The sequence below is a fragment of the Pan troglodytes genome, chromosome 1 (genome assembly GCF_028858775.2).
Source record: "Pan troglodytes isolate AG18354 chromosome 1, NHGRI_mPanTro3-v2.0_pri, whole genome shotgun sequence".
Lineage (NCBI taxonomy): Eukaryota > Metazoa > Chordata > Mammalia > Primates > Hominidae > Pan > Pan troglodytes.
This window is the reverse complement of record NC_072398.2, coordinates 166,118,349-166,142,110: the sequence shown is the minus strand read 5'-3', so window position 1 is coordinate 166,142,110 and position 23,762 is coordinate 166,118,349. Positions and strand designations below refer to the sequence as shown.

The following is a 23,762-nucleotide window of genomic DNA, read 5'->3' as shown; positions in this document are numbered from 1 at the left end:
ACAGGGCCACGTCTCTAATCCCTGCTATCCCTCAGGACAGGGCATTCTTTTCCTTTCTAATTTTTTAAGCTCACATATTCCGACTGTTTTCTCCGTGCCAGCCGCTGTTCTATGAGCATTATACACATTAACTCCTTTGTCCTTATGACAATCCTATGGAATACACAGTATTCTTATCCCCATTTTATAGATGAGAAAACAGAGATTCTGAGAGATTAAGTAATTGGCCCAAGGCCAGGCAGTTCGTAATCTTAGGATTCACACTGAAGTCAGAGATGCTCTCGTCTCTACCCTTCTCACAACATACCTGGCCCTAATCGGGAGAACAAATGTGGGTGCCAGAAACAGGGCTCAGGGAGAGGCTCCCCTTGTTCTCACAACCTGGGCACTCTTTTTCCAGAGGCTGCTCCCTCCATACCATTTTCCTGACTCCACCCTGTTACCTGGGGAAAATCCGATTCAGAGGCAACTCAGGCTCAACTCAACTCAGGAGAAAAGGCATCAAGAAGGGGCCCCGTGGCTGGTGTCCACAGGCAAGAGGCCAGGCAGCAGAGCCACTTGGGAAATGAGAGGCGGATGGAACCGAAGCCATTTATGGACTATTCTTTGCATGGGCACTTCAGGGAACATGGCACCAGGGTTAACAATGTGAATGGGGGAAGCCACAGTGCCTCCATGAAGGTGTTTCCTCACTAGAAAAATGGGGGCCACAGTTGTGTCCTTCGTAGTTTACCGTGTGGACAAATGGGATGACGCAAGGGAGCGGCTGCCTTCAGTGCCTGGTATGGAGTAAAACGCTCCCTGACTGGTTGCCGCCGTGATTATGACTGGCATTACATCTTAGTCACTGTCATCATCCTTCCTGTATCATCAGGGTTCTGGAGTGGGAGATGGGTAGTGGAGCTGGACACAGGACACAGGACTAGAGATGTGGGACCTGCTGAGCCGTCACGCCCACTCTGAGTGGCCTCCTGCTTTTTCACTTTGCTTTTTATTTATCCCATGAAGAGTTTCTTAGTTGCATTTTCAAGTGAGAAACCCAGATCAGGGTCTGGCTATCAAAACCCCGTGGTTAGGAGAGCAGAGGAGCTGAAGAACCCAACACAATATTCTCATGTCTAATTTTCACGATTTCCCCACTTCTCTAATTTGCACATGGCAGAGGGAAGAGAGAGAGCTTTGGGGGACCTATGTAAGGAGGCCTCACACACAGGCCTTATTCTTACTCTCCCAAGGTCAGGAGAATTGGTGCCTGCTCTAAAGTCCTAGGCTGATGGCTGCATCTTTCCAAAGACAGTGTGACCTGGGCAGGGTGGGGGCGGTGGTACAGAAGGAATCACTGGACTTGGAGTCAGACAACGCGAGTTCAAATCCCCACTCATCCTCTACCTAAGTGATCTTGGGCATGTATAATTGTGATAACAACATATTCTGGGTTATTTTGAGGACTAAATGACTTAAAACATGAAAGATCTCCAAACAATGCCTGGCAAATTGTAAGCCCTGCTCACATGATAGCAGCCGTTCTTATTAATTATTGCTACTGTTCTACCTACTACCGATACTACTAGCTACATGGCCTTGAGCAAGTCACTTACCATCTCAAGTCTCAATTTCATCACCTTTGTAATGTCTACAAAAAGCTACTGTGTAGATGAAATAAATGAGGTAGGTACATAAACTGCCTGGGCCACAGTAGGCACCCACCATCCAGCAGCTCCTGCTACCTGGTTCACTTGACAGGCATTATTCACGCTGACTCCGTGCTGGGCACTGTCCTCCCCACGAGCCCACAGAGTGGTGAGTGAGACTCAGGTCCTGTCTTAAGAGTTCACAGTCAGGTGGGAAAGGCAACAGGAAACACATTCAGCACTGAGTTTCAGGAGCCTCAACTGGGGTTCGTTCCAGTGTGTTGCTGTGAATAAATAGGGCTGTTGGGCTTTAAGGTTTGAACTCACTCTGAGGTCTCACAGCCAAGTGGCAGATGTGTTTTTACCTTTGCAGAAAATCCTCAAGCATGAAAACAAAGGCTGCAGTTATTCTCTGAGCCTGGCAGGAAACCCTATCTGATCAAGAACACAAGTCCCTCCTCTTTCACCAAGTTCAGTGACAAGCCCCTTGCTGAGACCAAAAACTGATTCAAACATCAAGAACCCAGGTCCCTTTCTATCCTGGTGCTGCTTCCTCTGCCCACTCCTGGTGGTGTGAGGGTTTATGGACACGTTCGCTTGGAAGAACAAGATGTGTCCCAGATAAAGACTCCTCAGAGGGTCTTCCTCTGACACTCGTGGGGCCTCAGTGGCAATCGCGCTGCTCCTTCTTTGAGGCCTTCCTCCTTCTAAGGGAAGAACCTGACGCATGAAGGGCAGCATCTTGAGGTGAGGAGCAGCAAAATAAACAGTTCTCAAGAGCTAGGGCACTCAGGTTAGGCCTGGCACTCAAGCCCCTCTTTGACGCTGACCTTTGATGAGACCCACTTCGCTCTTCTGGGCCTCAATTTTCTCATCTATAAAATGAGACAGTTGACTGTGTGACCTCTACGTGTCTTTCCAGTCCTTACATTCTAAGAGACAAATCCACCTGCAGAACATCAGTGACGCCGTTCAAGAGGCTTAACAAGAAACAGCTGAGTGGCTCACCCTTTGGATCCATTTCACTCCCTGATCCTCCCTGGCCCCTACAGCCTGCAGGATAAAGACCCAGCTCCATGGCATAGCACTCAAGGCTCCCACACCCTAAGCTCGGCCTCACCTGCCCCTCCCTTCCACCTTCACCTTCATGGCAGCCCCCGCCCATGCCTCTGTTTGCACGTGCCGAGATGCCCTGACCGCACTGGCAACCTCCCACTCATCCTCCCACACTCAGTTCAAGAGCTGCCTCCTCCAGGCAGCCCCCTGTGCCACGGAACTCAGGGATTTTGACCATCCCTTTCTGTTTGACTCCAGGGTATGATATCTATGTTAGTTAAAACACCCATCACAAACTGCAGTGGCCTCATTTACCTGTAACATCAGCATTAGGCTGGGAAACCCCCAGAGAGCAGGGACTGGACCTTATGCATTTCTGATTCTTTGCATCTGATATAGTTCTTGGCCCACAAAAGATGTGCCAGGAATATCTCTCAGATAAATAAACCAGTGACAGGAGACTCCTCAAGGCATTTTATCTTAAGGAAGAAAGAAGTGATTTTCTGCTTACTAATGCTGAGCATGCCTCTTTCTGCAGCCTAATGAGATGCTGAGAAAGGTATATGCCTCTTCTACAGAAAATGCTCACACTCAAGGGATTGGATGTGAGTTGGGCACAGAAGTGTAATTAAACTCAATAAAAAACACCTAGAAACTGTGGGGAGGGTCCACTTTGTTTAAGTCAGTCAGCGTGTTTTGGTCGATCTGGGTCTCAGCACATTACTGATGGGATACAGCCTGGTTCTGGCACGGGGAGACGAACCTCGGGGCTTGGGCTGGCAGCAGCGTTTTAGCATGAAGCTGATGTTATCCGTGCGCAGGATCTGCTTCTTGAGGTGGCTCATGAGGTCTCCCAAGCTGGGGAAGCTGCGGTCCGAACCGTGCAGACTGTAGCGGCCCTTCTGCACCTCGATCTGAAAGTTCTTGAACTGCTTCTGGGCACCCTGCACCTGCTATTCAGGAAATGACCAGAAATTACATGTTTAAAATGGGGTCAGGCATCGGTATGTAAGATATTAACATTAGGGGAAGCTGCATGAAGAGTAATTTTGCACCATCTCTGTAACATTTCTGTAAATCTAAAATTATTCAAAAATAAAGTTTATTATCAATAAATAATCCAACCAACAACTAACTAAATAATAAAACAAGGTCCAGGAGAAGGCATTGATAAAAGGGAGTTAATACTACAGCAGACACAGTAGCTATTTCTACAAAAGTGTCACTTGGTTTTTCACATGTAAGATAAAGTTCATGAAAATCCAACCTCATAGGATTGTTGCTACAATTATCTAACATGGTGTATTGAAAAACTTAGTAAGCCCTTTATAAAGTCCAGCAGATATTATGTATGAGGTAATAATTATGATGGTGCAACTTCTCAAGGAACAGCCTCAAACTGAGCCCTTCCAGGCCATGTCTCCACTTGAGGAAAACCACACTGGGAGCTGGTGTTCCGTGTCTGACCCAGGTTTGGGACACTGTGGTGCCAGACAGGAGGTATAAGCAGTTTTCCCTCATGGGCTCTTTTTGTACAAACTAAACTATTTTAGTGGTAAACAATGAGGGCCAGAAAGACTTACATAAGCTGTAAACTAGGAGATCATATTCAAAATCTCAGTTACTTCATCTGTACAATGGGATAATATCACCTACCTAATATGGCTATTACAAGGCTTAAAAAAGCACAAGTAGGTACAACGCTTGGCACAGGGTCTGGTGGGCCACAGTGTGCGGTGGAAGTAATCATTTCTATGACTGCTGTTTTCCCCGGGTGATGTGACATTGTTAGGGAGTCACGGACACTCTTGGTACTGCACAGGCCAATTCCACTTCAGGAGGAGGCTGGGCTGTCTCATGCACCCCTCCATCGTAAACACATTGAACTTCCTCCAATGACTGATGAATAGACGGCAAGCATTCTGGGAAGGCAATGAACCTGACAGGCTCTGAGCCACGGAGCCCCGAGGCCCAGCTGTTCAGCAAGAGCCTGGGCAGGTGGTGGTGTTCCTGCATTGCATCACCCAGGACACTTGGCAGCGCTGGTTCCTTCTGCCGTTTCCTCCTCCCACTCTTGACTGAGTCCAGTCCCAGGGGTTCACCAATAAGCTTGTCCTTCCTGCGTCTACCCTCCGTGCCAAAGGCCCCTCCGTGTCCCAGGTCTCCCCATGCATGTGGAGCCTAACCAGTACTGATTAAAGTGTACTGATGTAAAGTGTTTTGTAAAACTCACTGTCTTTGAAAATATTCCACTTTGTAGTTTTTTTAATTACATGAATAACAAAGGCATTTGTGGTCTAGTGAGGCAAAGTCAGTAATTCTGGTGAATATCTTAGCCCTCAGAATGTATCTCACATCATCCCCAGCTTCAGCTACGCTTCAATCACTAAAAGACATCTCTATTCATTGTTCTAAGATGGGGTGGCAATTTGTTAAAGTGTCTGAAGCTACCATTTGGAAAAAACTGTGTTAGGCCATGTGGATGAAGTGGCATTTGGGCGCTGGTTTGTACCAGTGAATGCTGTAGACAGGCATAGCTCTGGGTCTGAGATGATGGTGGCACTGAGTCTAAATAAACCACTCTAAATAATGACACTATACTTTCCAAGTGTTGGGTGTGAATTGGTTTTCTGGTCATGTTCTGTCTTCCAGAGCCATGGTGGACCCCCACCATGGGTCCCATGAAGGAAGAAGGGACCTACAGGGGGAGGATGTAGGGGTCTGGCTACTGGGGAGCAGTCTCCTTTTGAGAGCAGGGGCCCTTGCCTGACCTCCCAGGGATCTTCTCAGAGACCCAGGCTTTTCAGTTCCACCCTGCCAAGGGTGGTTCTGTCTGCAGCAGCTCCTGAACCAGGCTACACTGGACACCTCATGGCTGTATGGCCTGGTCCAAGCCAGTGTCCTGACTGACCTCAGACTTCTCAAAGCAGGTGACGGTCATGAGGATGTTGTCAAAGTCGGTGCAGCTCCACCTCAGCACGTACATCCCCTCCTCGCTTCCTTCTTGCCGCAATTTATTGATGGCGTATTCTGTACTAGAGGGAGAAGTAGGCAAAGGGAGAAAGAGCTCACACCAAACAGGACTTTGAACCTCTGGGCTATCCACTCTCCTGAGCTGCCTCAAGTCTTAACAGCCCCATCACACTATCTGCCCAGGATCCTAAAGTCCCCTCTGATGCCATCCATGAGCATAGCGGAAATACCGAGTGGCCTCAGGACCGATGGAGTCTCCAAGGTTGAGAAGAGGACTCAGCCTCCTGCCCAAGGCAATGAGCCCTGCTTGTCCCCGCATTCCCTACGGACATCGTCTCCAGCTCAAGAAAGAAGAGCCTCTCTGGAAGCTGGTGATGAGGATCTGCCATGCCTCCCCTCCACCCCTAGCCAGCCCAGTGGAAGCACAAACCTCATGGGGGTGGGAACTGGAGGCCATGTTGTTTATTGCTGTATCACCATGGGCTCACACTGAGAGAATACATCAGTGAGGACTGGACAGATGTTAGTAGGAACAGGCCCGTCTTACATTTCTTTGTATCCCCAGGACCAGTGAGTCCTGGCATGTAGAGAGCAGTGAATACTGACTGAATACATCCCTGCATGAGGTGAGTGCTGCTTGCTAAGTGCTGGTGAGAGAGGGCCGCCATGGTTTGTGTGTTTTAGAGAGACAGGGACATTGTGTACTTTCTAACTGCGCCATGCCTTTGCATGTGCTGACCTCTCATCTAAGTACCCTTTCCGCGCTTTAAGGCCTGGCAAGCCATCATTGATTCTTTGGTTTAATCAGATTTGAATGCCACCTACTCTGAGCAGACTCTTTAGGCAAGGAATGTCAGCATCCCATCAAACATGAAATATCCATTCATTCAACAAATACTCACTGAGGGCCTACACTGTGTCAGACCCCTGTGTGTACTAAGAAAGCAGTGAGCAATGCAGCCCCAGCCTTTGGGAAGCTCATATTCTGGGAGGTGAGGGTAGTCAGACCAGGAACAAATGTTATGTTATGTAAATAAACATAGTATCTCAGGAGGTAACAACTGCCACTGAAGGAAAATAAGGTAGAGTGCAGTGGCCAACATGTATGGGATGGAGAAGGGAAAGAGGTATGATTGTATATAAGGTGGTCAAGGAAGACTTCACGGATAAGGTGATATCTGACTAGCACCTGAAGGAAGTGGAGGCTGTGCAGATTCTGGAGGAAGGGCATTCTGAGCCAAGGGAAGAGCGAGTGCCTGGGCCCTGAAGCACAACCATGGCTGGGACGTTGGCAGAAGACGCTTTTCAAATGCTCAACCCCTTGCTCTGCCATTCTTTGTGTGTCTGTTTCCCTATGAGTCTGTGAGCCTCTCAAGGCCAGGGCCATGTGACTAGTAAGCTACCTGTCCACAAGGCAGCCGGAAGAGGGAAGAAGGTGAGAAGCACATCATGTGAAAGGTGGCAGAAGAGATGCTTCCCCAGATATTCTGTGGTCTGAAAAGAGAGGCTCAGAAGAAACACAGCAGCTGGCTGTTTTCCTTTGCCTGAAGGGCTGTCCTATGTAAGAGAAAGTCATAAGAATCCCTGTTGTCTCAAAAGGCAGAATTCAAGTGAGTAGGCAGAAGTTACAGAGAAGCCAACTACAGCTCCATATCAGAAAGGTATGCACATCTCTCACAGTCAGAGCTCCAATCCATGGGCTGCCTCACACATTGCCCATCACCAGAGGTACTTCAGCACAGGCTGCCAGTTCTGAGATGCAGGTGGGACAAGGCATCCCACACAGCCCCTTCTGGCCTTAAGGCTGTATTACCCTCACGGTCCCCACTGTTCACCTGGCACCTTGGGACAAGCTGACTGACAATTCCATTTACTACACTGTCTGATGCTGAGATCATCATCTGATCTTTCTTTTTCTTCTTTTATATATTTTAGAGATGGGATATTGCTATGTTGCCTAGGCTAGAATTGAACTCCTGGGCTCAAGTGATCCTCCCACCTCAGCCTCTCAAGGAGCTGAAACTACAGGCACATGGCAGCATGCTCAGCTGTGTTCAGTGTTTCTTGAATTGCCCACATTGTTTGACACAGCAAGAAATCAGAAAGTGTAGTACTTCTTGATCAGCTATGGAGAGGTGAGGGGGTTAAACTATGAAGAGAGATCCAAGTAAAGAAGCAGCATTGAGGGGCTGCTGCAAAGAGGATGGTAGGAGATTACAGGAAGGCCTGACCAGAGCTTGGACAGCAGGGAGGAAAGGAGGACAGCCAACAAGTACCAGGCAGCATGGTCAACTGGCCTGACCTAAACAATGATGACATGCCCCATCACTAAAACACGGGCTCTCTGCACACCAAAGGCAACTGATAAGGTTCTAGGACCAACCAGATTGGACCATGACAGCCATTCTGTATGTTGTGGACGATCAACGGGGGGGCCACGTCGGTGCAGAGGTAATGATGGGCGTCTGCTGTGAGCCGGAAGTAGCCATCTACCAGGGACACAAAGGACAAGGCCTCCTCGTGGGACGAGAGCTTCAGTTCCTGTTGAGAGAGAAGAAATTCCCACGGTTACATCATGTCTCTATCAGCTTAAGTGGCTGACTCTGTAGGGAGGTACACAGTGAGAAGATTTTTATAACCCAATGGGAACCCCAAAGGGAAAACCTTTTCATCAATACTAAATATACCCCTTGCATTTATTTATTTATTTAATTTATTTATTTATTTATTTATTTGAGATGGAGTTTCACTCTGTCGCCCAGGCTGGAGTGCAGTGGTGAGATCTCGGCTCACTGCAACCTCCGCCTCCTGGGTCCAAGTGATTCTTCTGCCTCAGCCTCCCAAGTAGCTGGGATTACAGGCACCTGCCACCACACCTGGCTAATTTTTGTATTTTTAGTAGATACGGGGTTTCACCATGTTGGCCAGGCTGGTCTTGAACTCCTGACCTCGAGTGATCTCCCACCTTGGCCTCCCAAAGTGCTGGGATTACAGCCGTGAGCCACTGTGCCCGATCCCCCTTGCATTTATATAGGACTTTCACTGTTCAACACATTTTCCCATCTATTATCTCAAACTATCAGATGACTCTGTGTGTGTGTGTGTGTGTGTGTGTGTGTGTGTGTGTGTGTGTGTGTTGGGGGTGACGCGGTGGGGGAGGCTATGGCAGGCAGGGAGACATGCAGAGAAGCTGTCCCCTGGGTCCGTGTGTGTGTGTGTGTGTGTGTGTGTGTGTGTGTGTGTGTGTGTGTGTGTGTGTTGGGGGTGACGCGGTGGGGGAGGCTGTGGCAGGCAGGGAGACATGCAGAGAAGCTGTCCCCTGGGTCCAGATGGGAGAAGAGGAAGCCTGAATCAAGGTGGCAGAGGCACAAAAGTGGAGGTGGGAAGGGGCAAAGCATGCACCGTGATCTTGGCACTCAACGGTGAATGGCTAAATCGGCATTATTCCTGCTTAGGAGAAAAGAAACAGAGGCAGTGTGGTTCATCTCATAGCAGGCTTGCTCTAGAAGGTGAAACTCCTGGATTTTAATCTAGGAATAATCCCAGGCCCAGTGAAGAGTTTGCTAGATTAAGCCTAGGGAGCTCTGAGAGTTGGAGAGAGCAGAGTGTCTTACTCAGAGTGGGAAGAGGCAAAGGCACCTGTGGAGAAGAGGAGGGAGGGGATTTCCATCAAGGAAGGTGTTCTGAAAGACACCTGTGTTGTAGATTTGGGGTACTTTTGTCCTGATCATTGATCCCTGAAGAGACTGCCCATTTGACAGGAACTATCAGGTCAATCAAGAACATTTCCTGGCAAGGGAAGGTATGCAAAAGCCATGATTTGGAGCTTTGACTCACAAAAAAACATTAAAAAGCATCTGAGGCTTCAAAAAAGGGCAAAATGACTCTTTCATAGCCCTGTAGAAAGGAGAGGCAGGTGGCAGAAATGAGAGGACAGTGAAGGGAAAAAGGAGCAGGGGAGACAAGCCACTGGGCAGGAGGGAGGTCAAGGGCCTAGTGCAGCTGTAATGCCAAAGGAAGCATGCCTGGGGCTATGAGGAAGGAGGCCTGGAGAGGGCAGGGTCACCATAGGAATGGCACCTCAGAAAAGAGAAACCACACTGAGCACACTGCCTTGCGGGTGTGACCAGGCACCCACCTGCGGATATCCCTGAAGAGCAAATTCAAGATGCTCTGAACAAGGGGCAGGCTGGCCTGGGCAGCCCCTCACCCAGCCACATGATAAGTAAGACCACATCTGCACTTACATTTCCTGAGAACAGGAGTCTAAACAGAAATGAGGGATGCCAAGGAGATGTAGAGAGAAGTGATACATGAAGGTCTGACTTGACAACATGCTGGTATCAGGGTTTCTTCAAAGCACTGCCTGATTAAAGGGCTTGGGAATCCCATGGCTGGGAGGGGACAACGAGGGCATGAGATTCTAAACTGGCAGCATGGAGCAGTGGTCAACCCTCAGCTCAGGCTCTAGAGCCAGCTGCTCTGGGTTCAAATCGCAGCCTCTCCACCTGCTAGTAGGGTTATGCATATGGAATCATCATTTTTATAGGTCAAAATGGTCAAATACTGGCAATTTCAAATGCTTTAACCTAACAGCTTTGTGACCTTGGACAGGTTACTTAACCTCTTCGTGCCTCAGTTTCCCCTTATCATACCCATAGGGTTGACACGAAAATTAAAAGAGGTGGTATTTGTGAAGTGCTCAGAATAGGAAGTACCTGACACATAGTAAGGGCTAGCGTGGTAAAGAAAAACAAACTAATGGAGGAATCAAGTCTTTCTTTCTTCCTGCCCTCCTCCTGCTCCCTCCACAGCACTGTAGCTTGGCATAGAGTCACTGGCCCATGTGGACAGGGTGAGCTCTGACTTAGATGATGGGTGCACCAACTTGTGTTGGCGCTAGACTTGACTGTGTCAACCAGGACAGGACAGGATGGGGCAGGCTCATAAAATGTGCACCAGGCATACACCACGTTGAAGAGCCAGCTCATGGACATGTCAGCCTCTCCCTCATTCCCTTCGGGGTCTCTGGGGGATGATAACGCCTTAGAAGCCGAAGCAACACAGGCAAAATGCACAGGCAGGAACCAGACAGAGCTGGGCAAGTGCCTGCCACTTTCTCACTGAGTGACCCTGTGCAAGATCCCATGCCTCTTGATTAGTCTCAGATTCCTCATTTCAAGTAGAGCTGATGCTCAGTCCCCTAAGGTTCTTACAAGGACTAAGACAGACCAAGATACAGGCACAGCATATAACACGGGGCCTAATATCCAGGATGCAGCATATGACACGGGGCCTAATATCCAGGATGCAGCATATAACAGGGGGCCTAATATCCAGGATGCAGCATATGACACGGGGCCTAATATCCAGGATGCAGCATATAACAGGGGGCCTAATATCCAGGATGCAGCATATAACAGGGGGCCTAATACCCAGGATGCAGCATATGACACGGGGCCTAATACCCAGGATGCAGCATATGACACGGGGCCTAATATCCAGGATGCAGCATATGACACGGGGCCTAATATCCAGGATGCAGCATATGACACGGGGCCTAATATCCAGGATGCAGCATATGACACGGGGCCTAATATCCAGGATGTGCTCCATCAACAGCCCTTCTTTTCTCCCTCCATTTTGCATCTTTCCACCAACATCCATCTGAGCTCTTCTACTTCTCCCCCTTCACTTTGTTTTTACTATATTTTTCTAATAAAATTAATGTAAGTTTTTTGTTTAAAAAAAAGGAGGGGAGAATAAGAAAATTAAAACCACTCATAATGCCACCATAAATAAGTAGCTGTTAATATTTATTTTTCAAAGAGCATGTGTATATACATGCATACCTATTGATATTTTGAACAAAACTGGTCCCATTCTATAGGTAAAGTTTTATATCCTGCTTTTTCCCCTGACCTTTTTTCCAGGTCATTAAAAAATTCAGCAATTTTTTAATGTCTAATATTCTGCTGCTCAGGCAAATTGTGATTTATTTTCCTATTCTCCTATTATTGTATATTTATTTTCAGAATTTTGACACTTTAATTACTACTGGAATGAATATTCTTATTCATAAACCATAACCTGCCTCTCACATTGTTTCTGGAAGATAGATTCATTCTCTAGATTCCTGAACAGAGGGATATATAAATATTTTCAAGGCTTTTAACAGGTTGCCAAACTGTTTTCCAAAAGGTTATACCAGAAAGACAAGTTATTCTGAATACAAGAGAGTGACTGTCTGCCCTAAACCGTATCACCAGGCTCTTCCTCAGCACTGAGCGTTATCATTGTGACACAGTATCTGCCACATTTTGGCAGAATGTGGCCTTTCCTGGTGTTGGCTCCACTCACCTTAAGAGTGCTAGCTGTCTCACCAGCCGCTCTCTCTGCATGTTGTTGGCTGTGACTTCCCCTGACACAAACAGGTTTATTTTGGCAGAGTTCCCACTTCCTGCTTGTTTAGATTATGTCCTCAAGTGATACCAAAAAAGAGGAAGTGAGATTAAACACCCTTTCCTCTGTCCGAGAGTCACTGGGGTGTGCCTGACACCATATCGATGACTGCCACTGTGGCCGAGGCTCGCCTGAGGGCAACGTGGAGCTTCCTGCTTTGCACTTCAGCTCAGCAGAGAGGCCGTGCCAGAGCCCTTGGGAGGAAACACTGACATTCACTGGTTTTCTTTTCCTTCAAATCCACTAGCTTTGTGAATTAAATATTGATGCTGAGGTGTATTTGGGAGGGAAGCAAATCCTAAGGCAGATTCACATTTCTGAGACCAAAGAAAGGCACTGGAATGTATCGGTGTAACTTTAAAACACTGAGAATGCCTTGGTAATAGGAATTTTTTGGCTTCAATAAGAAAATCCTGTTTTCTCTTTAGGACAGGAACTCTGAAAATCATGCGCTGCAGAACGGAACTCAGCAATTCTCCCTCTCATCACCAGATCCAGACTTAAGAGCTTCTGGGACAAACTTACCATTTTCTTGTTGTCCTGCTTGTTAATGCTGACCACAGACTCCTTTATTACAATGTGAGTGATTTCAGGGAAGTAAGAAAAATTGTTCCACTCTTCCCGGATCTTGTTTTTCTCCTCATCCTTCTTGTGTTTATTTTCCAGTTTTTTCCGCTTCAGTTTATTTTTTTCCTTTTCAACAGAAACAACCTGATAAGATACATAAAAGGGACAGGGTTAAGTTGCTTTCTTCATTTTCTATTGGTAAAAGGTCAGTGCTGCTGGGAAACCTATGCAGGGCCTAGGCCCAAGGAAGAGAAAGCCAGCTCATCTGGACTTGCAGGATTGGGGGAGTTGGCACCTGCAGGGTTAGGACCAAAGAACTGGGTTATATCAGGGAATCCTGGGCTTTCACATCTGGAAGAGACCTTAATGAGCACACTGTCTAAACTATATAATATGCAATGTGCACGGAAACTCAGAAAGGGAAATCACTGCTCACTAGACATGCATCTACATTCAGGTCTCCTCACTTCCAGACTACTACACATGCTCTGACACAAACAGATAACATACTCTTCCCAGTTACCACTGAGCTGAACATGAGCTTTCTCCTATCACCAATCGTCTTGACTTTATAACAGTACTCAAGTCGGGATTTTCCAGAGAAGACATGAATTTCATGCTTGAAATAATCTACACACTGAATAATATATATCTGCACAAGTGAAAATATTTTGTGTCGCATAAGCCCTGGAGACCAGAGATCTTGGTTAAGTTCCTGCCTCTGCCAATTACTTAACTAGTTACATCATCTCTTTGAGCCTCATTTTCCTTATTCATGAAATAGAGAGCTTACGTCTTCACAGGGTTCTCTGAGATTAGACAAGTGCTAACTAACATAGTATAATACCTACTATACAGAAAACCCTCAGTAAGTATCAAGCATTATTGTTTTAGCATGAGAATAAAACAGGAGGAGAAAATGAGTCTCATATTTTATTTATTTATTTAATTTTTTGAGACAGTGTCTTGCTGTCACCCAGGCTGGAGCACAGTGGCAAGGTCATGGCTCACTGTAGCCTTGACCTCCCAGGCTCAGGCGATCCTCCCAACTCAGCCTCCCAAGTAGCTAGGACCACAGGCACGTGCCACCACATCCTGCTAATTTTGGTATATTTTTTAAAGATAGGGTTTCACCATGTTGCCCAGGCTAGGCTCGAACTCCTGGGCTCAAGTGATCTGCCTGCCTCAGCCTCCCAAAGTGCTGGGGTTACAGGTGTGAGCCACTGTACCCACCCACATTTACTTTAATATTATTAATTACAGTAATAATAATTGTAACGGCTATAATAATTTATTCAACATTTATTGTATTGCCAGGCTTTGTGCTAAATGCCGTTTAGTTTCTTCACAACCTTATGAGTTAGACAGTAGGTACCTCCATTTAACAGATGAGTAATTTTTAGCTGCTGATAAAGGTGAAATAACTCTCCTAAGGCCATATAAGTCAAGAAGCTAGGATCTGAACCCCGTCGACGTGGGTCTAAAACCCATGCTCTTAAGCCACTCTGCTCTATTTCTTCATCCAATAAATATCTCATAAAGAAGCTCCCATAAAGCAAAATCAATTAGTCAACTTCACGGAGCCAGAGGCCTAAGTTCAATTCTTGGCACAAATGCTTATTAGTTATGACCTTGGGCAAATTTCTTAACTTCTCTGTGCCTCTTTGTATTCATCTGTAAAATGGAGATAACAGCAATACTTCCCTCAAAGGTTTTTTTATTTTTAGAAATAAATGAGTTAATACTTGTAAAATACTTAGGAAAGTACTTGGCACATGGTAAACACTCAGGAACTATCTGCTATTATTATTTTACTACTACATATTATACATGTTGTTATATTTCTCTACATAACTCAATAAATACTTACTTAGACCTTGTGCTACAGGGATGAAATAAAATATGAACGATACATGGTCTCCTAAATAAACTCGGCCTATGGGAGTGATGAACATGCAGACAGATGACTCCAGAAGGATAAACAGCATACGCTATGTGACACGGGAATGTTCTCTTTGATCGACTGCCAACAGCCACTTACATTTGGTTTATGCCTCCACTGGATTCCAAGATTCCCAGTCACCATCACTTCGTAGTAGAGAACGTTTCCACTGTCATTCGAATGAAACCAATTCATCTCATTTTCTGATGAAATCAGTAACATGGAAGTCTCAAATATTTCAGCACCGTAATGTTTTGTCAAAGTTTCCAAGGTAGCCAAGTATTTCACCTTCAGGTCATGCGTGGACACACTGCTGTCACAAATGGTCTTGTTGTTAAATTCCTTTAGGAAATCCTTGAAAACATTATTTATCCGCATCCTGGTGAGAAGGTTCCTCTGTCTGATGGACTTATTCAATGTTTCTGGAATATATCGCTTGTAGCTAAAAGACAGTAGAAAAGTACGTCTCCTTTTCATGTACAGGTTAGGAGAAAATAGTTTAGAAACAAATCTAAGTCCATGAATCCACATGTTGCCAAATGGGAAAGGGAGATCTATTCCCAGAGGACGTTAGATGGAGTTAGCACTGAAGATGACCATCATAAGGAGATGCAGGTGAATAGAAACTGGGAAAGAAAAGCAAAGCACATGCTCCACAGATTTCACTGAAATGGGAATTGCTACAAGTATTGCCCAATTTTCTGGGTCACCAAGGCAGGGCATCTACATTTTTGCTTGCTAGCTTCACCATTCTTGTGCACATTAGTACTCACATCTACACACTGTTACTAGGATTGAGCATCAGTCAGAAAATGGTCTGCAAGGTGTTAGGAGCAATTATCATTTTGTGTGATGAGAAATGCTTTGTATGTTCTATTTGCATGTCTGATTTATAACTTTTCTAAACAGATCACATTTTTTATTTTAAAAATGAGAAAGAAAGGCTGGGGGCAGTGGCTCACGCCTGTAATCCCAGCACTTTGGGAGGCCGAGGCGGGCGGATCATCTGAGGTCGGGAGTGAGAGACCAGCTTGACCAACATGGAGAAACCCCATCTGTACTAAAAATACAAAAGTAGCCGGGTATGGTGGCACATGCCTGTAATCCCAGCTACTCAGGAGGCTGAGGCAGGAGAATCGCTTGAACCTGGGAGGCCAAAGTTGCAGTGAGCCAAGATCATGCCATTGTACTTCAGCCTGGGCAACAACAGCAAAACTCCGTCCCCCCAAGCACCCCCCCAAAAAAAAGAGAGAGATTGAGAGAGAAAGAGAGAGAAAGACATACTAAAGCTAATTAATACAAAAGACTTAGTGTTTGCCATGTGAATATGAATCAGATATATTATTTAAAAGATCAACAGGTAAGCTGAAAGATTAGTTACCTATCCAGGTGCTAGTGGGCGAGTATCTACAACAAACAGAATCTAAACAAGCTGATATACTGCTAGAACGGGAGTCAATGTTAAGAAGAACGTTGAGTACCCATGAAACAAAGAACAAGTCCACTGGGGGCCAAATGCGGAGACTGATCTGCTTGTTACTCCCAGGACTGAGACAGCACCTGACCCCGGGTCATCCCTGCCACATGAAGTGGCTTCAGAACAGTAGAAAATTGTGAAGTTTGGGATTCATCCTCAACAAATGTTATTTTTCTTTTAGATTAATGTAATATAACAGAATTAGAGAAGAACTGTCATTTTTCAATTTAGCTTATGAAAAAATAAAGAGGAAGTACCCAAAGTGAAGGCCACAGAAAAAAGAGAAAGCAGCAGTTGAGCAGTATCGACTCAATCCCTGCATCACTGAGGAGCGAGCTGTGATCTGCTCTAGATTCTGGTCAAGCGCAAGGAGAAACAAGCAGCAACCTAATGAGAAGATGCACGCCGCCTATCACAAACAATGCAGCTACGAAATCCCTTCTTCAAAATGAGACTGTCTTCATTTATGACCATCCTAATAGCCCACTGGTGAAAAAAAACTATTGGATGTCATAGATGGACAGAACTTAAATATTCCTTCACAGAGACTTGATCTCAAACGATATTTTTAAGTAAATGCAGTTTTCTTGAGATATTTAATAGTAGTTGATCAATTCTCACATTAGAATTAACAGCTCTGTAGTGAACTACTGTAACGTGTTCAGAGTTCAGGCTTGGGATGGTAGTAGCTGCTTACAGAACTGTACTGAGAAGGATTTTTAAGATGGGTCCAAAACAAAAGGAAAAAATGCAGTGATAGATGACAGTGTCCACCATGGGCAAGGAGGGGACGGAGAAGGCCTGGGGGTCACTAATTTTATTGGCATCCTCAGCTCAGAAATTTCACCCAAGCACAAATTTCTGAGATTAGCAGCCAACATCCAAAATCAAGACACAATTATAATTAGGCTACGTGTATGTAGTAAACATTCTAAGGAAGATCTGGGTTTCATAGAGAGCAAAGCTCAGCCAAAGCCTGGCAGTAATTAAGCTGAAATGTGTAAGAACATGTAGAAACACCACCATCCTCACAATCAATTCTTCAGCCAGTGGGAAGCTTTACCTGATGTCCTTGGGCAGTTCTGGCAACTGCATCTTCTTCATCATGGCATAGTGTGAGATGGCCAGGACAGCCATCCCTAGACACTCGTTCTCAATATCATGTCCATCCTGCTCGGTCTTGGGGTCTCGAATAGGAGCCAGGCATTTCACCAAATCATACTGTCCCTAGGAGCGAAGGGGAGAAACCATGAGAGCCCACCCGTTTTTGATCTTGACGAGAAGGCTACTACACAGGGAGGTGCCGCCTAGAAACGCAGCACAGCAACGAGACGAATCAGATTGGCAGTTTCTCTAGCATCAGAGCTCTTTTCAACAGAGTTGGGTGTGAAGGGGCTCAGGAGATGTTCTCCCACGCTCATTCATTTAACAAACATTGACTGAGCACTATGCCAGGCACTGGGGAACAGTACAGACATATGAAGTCCCTTCGCCATAGAAGTGACGCTGACAAACACTGTGTACTAGGCCTGGACTGCGCCAGAGCAAGGGAAGGTGACACTGGGCTGAGGTCTGATCATGCATGAATTCCACAAACATGCTTAGATGGCCTTGTCTAGGAGCTGGGTGTACAGAGTTGATGGGGCTCTCCCTCCATTCTGGTGTAGCTCTAGAGAAAGGGGAACGTTCCGCAGTGCATCATCACCACATGTACATTTTCCCACATCTGCCGTTCGAGTTTCCCATAGTGAAATGTGTCACCAAAATATACCCCCCCACTGATGGAGGTGCACAGCATTCTAAGAACTAACGGGAACTTTAAACACAAAAACTAAAACAAGGCTAACCAGCAGTGCCCAGCCCAGCTTTGTACAGAGTGAAAACGATAATTCCAGTGCCGGCTCCCACTGATTAAACCCTGCCTCTGCCTCAGTGCTGCCACACAGTGCTTGGCTCCTTTATTTAGTCCTCATAACACCTTACAACGTGGATGTTAACATCGTCATCTCCAACAGATGAGGAATCTAAGGCACAAAACAGTAAACAGCCCCTATTCAGTCACTCCTTCATTTGGTAATTATTGAGAACTAATTATGGGCTAGATGTTATTCTAGGTGCCAGGGAAACAGCAATAAACTAAACCACGTTCCTGATCTCCTGGAGATTCCACTCTAAGGAGAAAGAAAAGAATAAATGACTAGGAGTATCTAACGTCAGGTAGTTATAAAACCCCAAGTCAAGTAGAAGAATTGAGTACCCTGGGGGCCCAGGGCTTAGCAAGTGGTAGGCTGGGATTAAATCTAGACCTGGCCAGGACCACTGTTCAATGCCGTGCTACAGCCACATTCGGTTTTCATCAAATGACTTAAAGTACATAGAACACTAAAGTGTGAACTCTTTAGCCTTTCTCCAGCTTGGAGCAGGGCAGGCACAAAGCCTGGGAGAAGTGTTCCTGCATATGTGAGATGCTCTCTTTCCCTGAAGAACTTCAGATTAATGGTTTTTGGATGGAGGGCTCCCACTGCTCCCGTTTCTCTTCTTTTCACCATGGGATATCTTGTTTCTCTCAGGTGAGGAAAGGTCACTGACATTCCAAAAACTTCTGAGGAACAATGATCTATGCCAGTAATGTGTGAAGAGCAAAGGAAAACCTGAAACTGTCCTGTTGGGCTGTGGTTTTTTTGTAAACATTCACTGTACAGCTACCTCAAGTCACTTATTCCTGAGCCTCCAAAAGGTCAATCTAACGCCATGCTTATTCTTCAAGTATGGCACACTCTTCCTTTACACCTCTGCTCCCGGGAAAGGTAAAGAATAACTCTCAGCTATGGATACACAAAACTGGGAAGCTGAATCCAAAAAGACCATCTAAAAATGGCCAGTTCATTTTCTTTTTTTCCACACAGTATCTGCCTGGGGCTGTGCACTGTCCCCTTTCTCTGTTGTCTCTATGGCAGTTCTAAGGCATAGATGGAATGGAGATAATGGACAATTAGTAACTAAAGCCCTACAATGGGACATAACTCTGACACAGATATACTGATACGTGTGTGATCTCACACATAATGGTATACTCTAAGGTAATAATAAACAGAACGTGTACAAGACCACCTACGTATGCAGTTGTTCACAACAGACTATAAAGTAATAGCATAATAGGGAAAACGAGAAAAACAGAAAATGTCCAGGAACGGGTGACTAAGTTAAATAAATGATGGCTTTTCCTCTGGACTCCAGCCTCATTACTCAATTTCCTACTTGAAATCTCCACTTGTATGTTTCACAGGCATCTCCAAAAAAGGACTCCTGATTTCTGCCCCTTCCCCACCCTCTTCCCCCAAGACCTTCTCTGTGTGGGGAATGACTCCATTATCCATCCGACATCACCCAAAACAGAAACCCAGTCATCATCTTTGATTCCTCAAATTCTCTCAGCTTCCACATCCAACTCAACAGCAAATCCTATCAATTCTATCTTCAAGATGAACAGCAGATCTACTCATTTTGCTCCACTGCCACTGTTGCTACACTAGGCCAAACCAGCATTTTCTCTCCCAGGATCATTGCTGCAGACTCTCAGCTTGTATGTTTCGAGTGTACTCTTGGACCCAGCACAATCTGCTTTCCACATGTAACAAGAATCATCGACTTGAAACATACATAAAATGAAGCCTTCCAAATGGCTTCCCACCACACTCAGGGTTAAAGCATAACCCCTTGCCAGCTCCTACAAGGCTCTGTGTATGCAATCTGCCCCCACCTGCCTCTCCAGCCTTGTTCCCCATCACCCTCCTCTGGTCTGCAGCCACATGGTCTCTCCTTGCAGCTCTACTGGCCCTCAGGGCCTTCCCCCATTCTGTTCCCTCTACATCAGATCTTTTCAACTGAGGCTGAGAGGAGAGTCGGCAATATTGAAGACATTTTTGGTCATCACTGCTAAGGAGAGAGTGCTACTGGCATCTACTGGGTGGAGGCAGGGATGCTGGTAAATACCCTACAATGCACAGGGCAGGCCATCACAGCAAAGAATCATCCAGGCCAAAAGGTCAGTAGTGCTGCTGCTGAGACACTCTACATGGAAGCAATAGTCCCCCACCCCTCTCTTAGAATTGCAAATTCCTTTTTATTCTTCAGGATTCATTATAAATGTTACCTCCTTAGAGAGACCTTCTCTGATCATATGATTTAAATTAGGTCTTCCCATTCAAACCCCCCTGTCCATATTCTCTATTGCAAGCTTCTGCTTTCACAGTACTTTCCATAACTTCTTACGTATTATCTATGTATCATTTTATTTGCTTGTTTTCTAACTTGATGTACATCTGATGCATGCAGAGGCCATGTCTGTCTTGTTCACTCCAGCATCTCCAGCATCTTAGCAGGTACAAGTGCCTGAGGCAAATAGTACGCAGACATCCAGTCAATATTTGTTGAATAAATGAATTGTTACAAAGTCATTAAAACAACGAAGATCAATATTTTAATTGACATTTGAAGGACAAACAATAAAAAAAATCAGATGAATAAAAAAGCAGTTTACAAAACAAAATGAACCATAAAATATTTTCAAAATCTATACAGTATCTAAATTTGCATGTTAAAATCAGGAAGCATACTACTAAAAATCTTAGCAATCTCAGAGTAAATGTAATTTCAGGTGATTCTACCTTCTCTTTTTTTTTTTTTTCTAGCGTCTAATCTTTCTATCCTACCACCAGTGACAGAGTGGCCATCTCCTTCCTCCCCAGACATTACTACGGCTGCTGAGAAGTGCCTTCTTCAGCCCTGTTGAATTACATCTTCTAACAAGCAGAGCTTCCCTCTGACCTCTGCACATAAGGCTATTAATACGGATGAAAAATAAAATGGTAGGAGGTGGGGAAAAGGAAAGGAATAGGAAAGAAAGGAAGCCCCAAAGCCCACAAGCTGGATAACCAGCCTCTTGGAAAGCTGAAATGCTGCCTTTTTTCTCCTCACTTGGGGCAAGTCCAGGTGTGGCAAGAACTTACCCAGAACAGGCCTTAAAGCACTCTAGCACCACCAAGTTCAGCTGCAGCAGGGGGTCTGAGCTCTACAATGCCTCTCCCATCCCACAAACTCCAGCTTCTCCTGGGCCCAAACTTCCTACCTGAGCAAACAGATACTCCAGTGAGCTGGCATCAAGGAGAGGGGTTGCATCTGGAATCTTTTTTTTCTCGTAGCCATTTTTCTGCTTCTTTGGAGAATGACGCCACACTGACTGCTCATTGTCGTTGGTTCCATGCCAATTGGTGAAATAGAACCTGGAAGGCAGGAAAATGAATGCCAATTGTGGCAAAGGGGACCCAGATGTGGGCAGGGCGTCCTGGCTCACCAACAGTGGTCAGTGCTGGAGGCTGAAGTGCCCTGAGAAGCAGGCAGACAACCCTGCCCCTTGTAGCCCCTCACCATCTCTTTCCTTCTTACTAGCACTGCGTGAGAAGTGTCCCATCAGCACCTCCTCTGTGACTCAGGGAGCTAAAGTGACTTCCCGAAGATCACAAAGACAGCTCCTCTGACTTCTCACTATGCTTCCAGAATAGGGAAACACCTGCTGACTGGAACTCCATGCTGACCACAGCTCCCTGCACGCTTACCATCAGCCACACTGCTAAGCCCATTCTACCTCGAATCCAAGACCAATTTGATTGACATTTTAACATTCCTGCAATTTAGTTTCATCACACAATCAAGATATACAGCTTACGTGGCAGTGTTTCCTACTTCCCAGATTGCTGCTATTCAACTGATGGTGTATCTTACATGATGAATAGGATTTTAAAAGAGAGCTACCCAAACACCACTACAGGCATCATGAAACGAGTTAACAAGCACTTTATATATATTATGTTATTTAATCTTCACAGCAACTCTACAAGGAAGGTTTCATTCACTTTACAGATGAGGAAAACTGAGATTCCAAGAGGCTAGGTGACCTAAAACTACAAAAGCCTGTTCTCTTAACTACTACAGTTGACCCTTGAACAGCATGGGTTTGAACCACTGAAGTCCATTCATACACAGATTTTTTTTTCAATAAGTATATTGAAAATTTTTTTGGAGATTTGCAACAGTTTGAAAAAACTGACGAACTGTGTAGCACAGAAATTTTTTTTTTTTAATTTCAGAAAAAGGTACATCATGAATACATGAGATATATACAGGTTACTAGTCTATTTATGTGTTAATTGTTTATGTTATTGCTAAGGCTTCCAGTCAACAGTGGGCTATTATTATTAGCTATGTTTTGGAGGGTCAAAGTTATGCATGGATTGTCAATTGCACAGGGGGTTGGTGCCCCTAACCCTACCTTCCATATATAACTTCCTCTGTCACCTGTAAGAAAAACACAATTTCTGGAATGTGTGGAAGTGACTAAGGGAAGTGACTGAGCCAAGCCAGCCCAGACCATCTGTAGGCTACAGACTCAGCTGCTACCTAGGTCTCTCTCCCTTGACTTGCCCATGAACTAATGAGAAAAGAACCATGTCATGGAGAAGCAATAAATACAACTCCCTCTTTCCCTGCAAAAAGCTGCTGCTACACTTCAACAACTGTCACTGTGCTATGTTTGCAGAGCCTAAGACAAGCCAGGCCCTGAGTTAGGGCCTGAGATGTGGAGGGCTCTCAGGCATGTTTCTCGTACTCTGTGAGTTCCTGTCTCTGGGAGCAACCGGTCAGGTCCAGCAGCAACTATCCAGCAACACACAATGGGGCACGTATCACAAGCAGGACTACACTGCGACTTCCATAGGCCCTAAACACTTTTCCCTTCCTCCATAAAAAATATTACAAGTTATATTTCTCAACTATGTTTTCTGATTTTAAGTGAAATTAGACATTTTATGGGCCCCTAACAAGTGTGTGCTCTAGGCACTGTGCTTAAAGGATAAGTTGTCCTTGGACATATGACAGTCTCTGGCGAGGTGCCGAGGAGACAGGTCGCCCTCCATTGCCAGGGGAGGTGGCAGGAGGGGAAAAAGCACCAAGGAAGGGAAGCTGGAACAGAATAATTAAATGCCAGGCTACAGAGCCTGGACCATGCAAAGCAGGCAGAGCAAAGAACGAAAGCCAAGCACATATGAGGCACACTCTCCTAGGAGGGAAGCCCCATGGAAGATAGAAACAGAAGCGGCAGAGAGAAGTAGATGCCTGTGGCATTATTCGAGCAATGCCGTGAGCTGTGCACGGAAGCAAAGGCTGCAGCTGTCCTGCTCACCATTGAATCCCAGTGCCTGGTACCTAACAGCTACTGAACACATGCTTGATAGATAAACAAAAGATGAATAAACTCAGGGAGTAGCAATTAACATGGAAAGGATAAACAAAGAAGTTACTTTAAAGGTAAAAACCAACATTTTTATAATCTTCAATGATTCTATACAGCCCATCTTCCTTGTAATTTACGAAAGTGACTGAGAATTTGACTGTGGGCTTTGGTGTCTCTCTCACACACAGAAAGAATCACACATCTGCAGAGCCACGGGCAGCACGAGCCACGTCAGGCCTCTGAAGCTGCTGGACTGTTCCCTTACCCTCCGCTGGTGACAGTGGAAAGCTAGGGCTATCAGCTGGCAGGGAGGCTGCCACTCATGCTGTACCCAGGCCTGGCACTGCTCTTCAAGGGTAGAACAGA

At 45.6% G+C, this 23,762-nt stretch overlaps 1 protein-coding gene across 6 annotated transcripts in view; it reads right to left on the bottom strand.

Moving 5' to 3' along the window:
- Window positions 1-23,762, bottom strand: part of JAK1 (Janus kinase 1) — a 232,444-nt gene that overhangs the window by 18,518 nt on the left and 190,164 nt on the right. For 5 of the 6 annotated variants that reach the window (XM_063801056.1, XM_054683940.1, XM_016919919.3 and 2 more), the window contains 7 exons: window positions 21,237-21,390; window positions 17,172-17,335; window positions 14,731-15,073; window positions 12,648-12,833; window positions 8,044-8,201; window positions 5,599-5,722; window positions 3,451-3,640 (listed from right to left, as the gene is read on the bottom strand). In XM_063801056.1, coding sequence (XP_063657126.1) covers window positions 3,451-3,640; window positions 5,599-5,722; window positions 8,044-8,201; window positions 12,648-12,833; window positions 14,731-15,073; window positions 17,172-17,335; window positions 21,237-21,390 — 1,319 coding nt within the window. The remainder of the gene's footprint in view (window positions 1-3,450; window positions 3,641-5,598; window positions 5,723-8,043; window positions 8,202-12,647; window positions 12,834-14,730; window positions 15,074-17,171; window positions 17,336-21,236; window positions 21,391-23,762) is intronic. The other variant, XM_024346338.3, reaches the window with a different exon arrangement.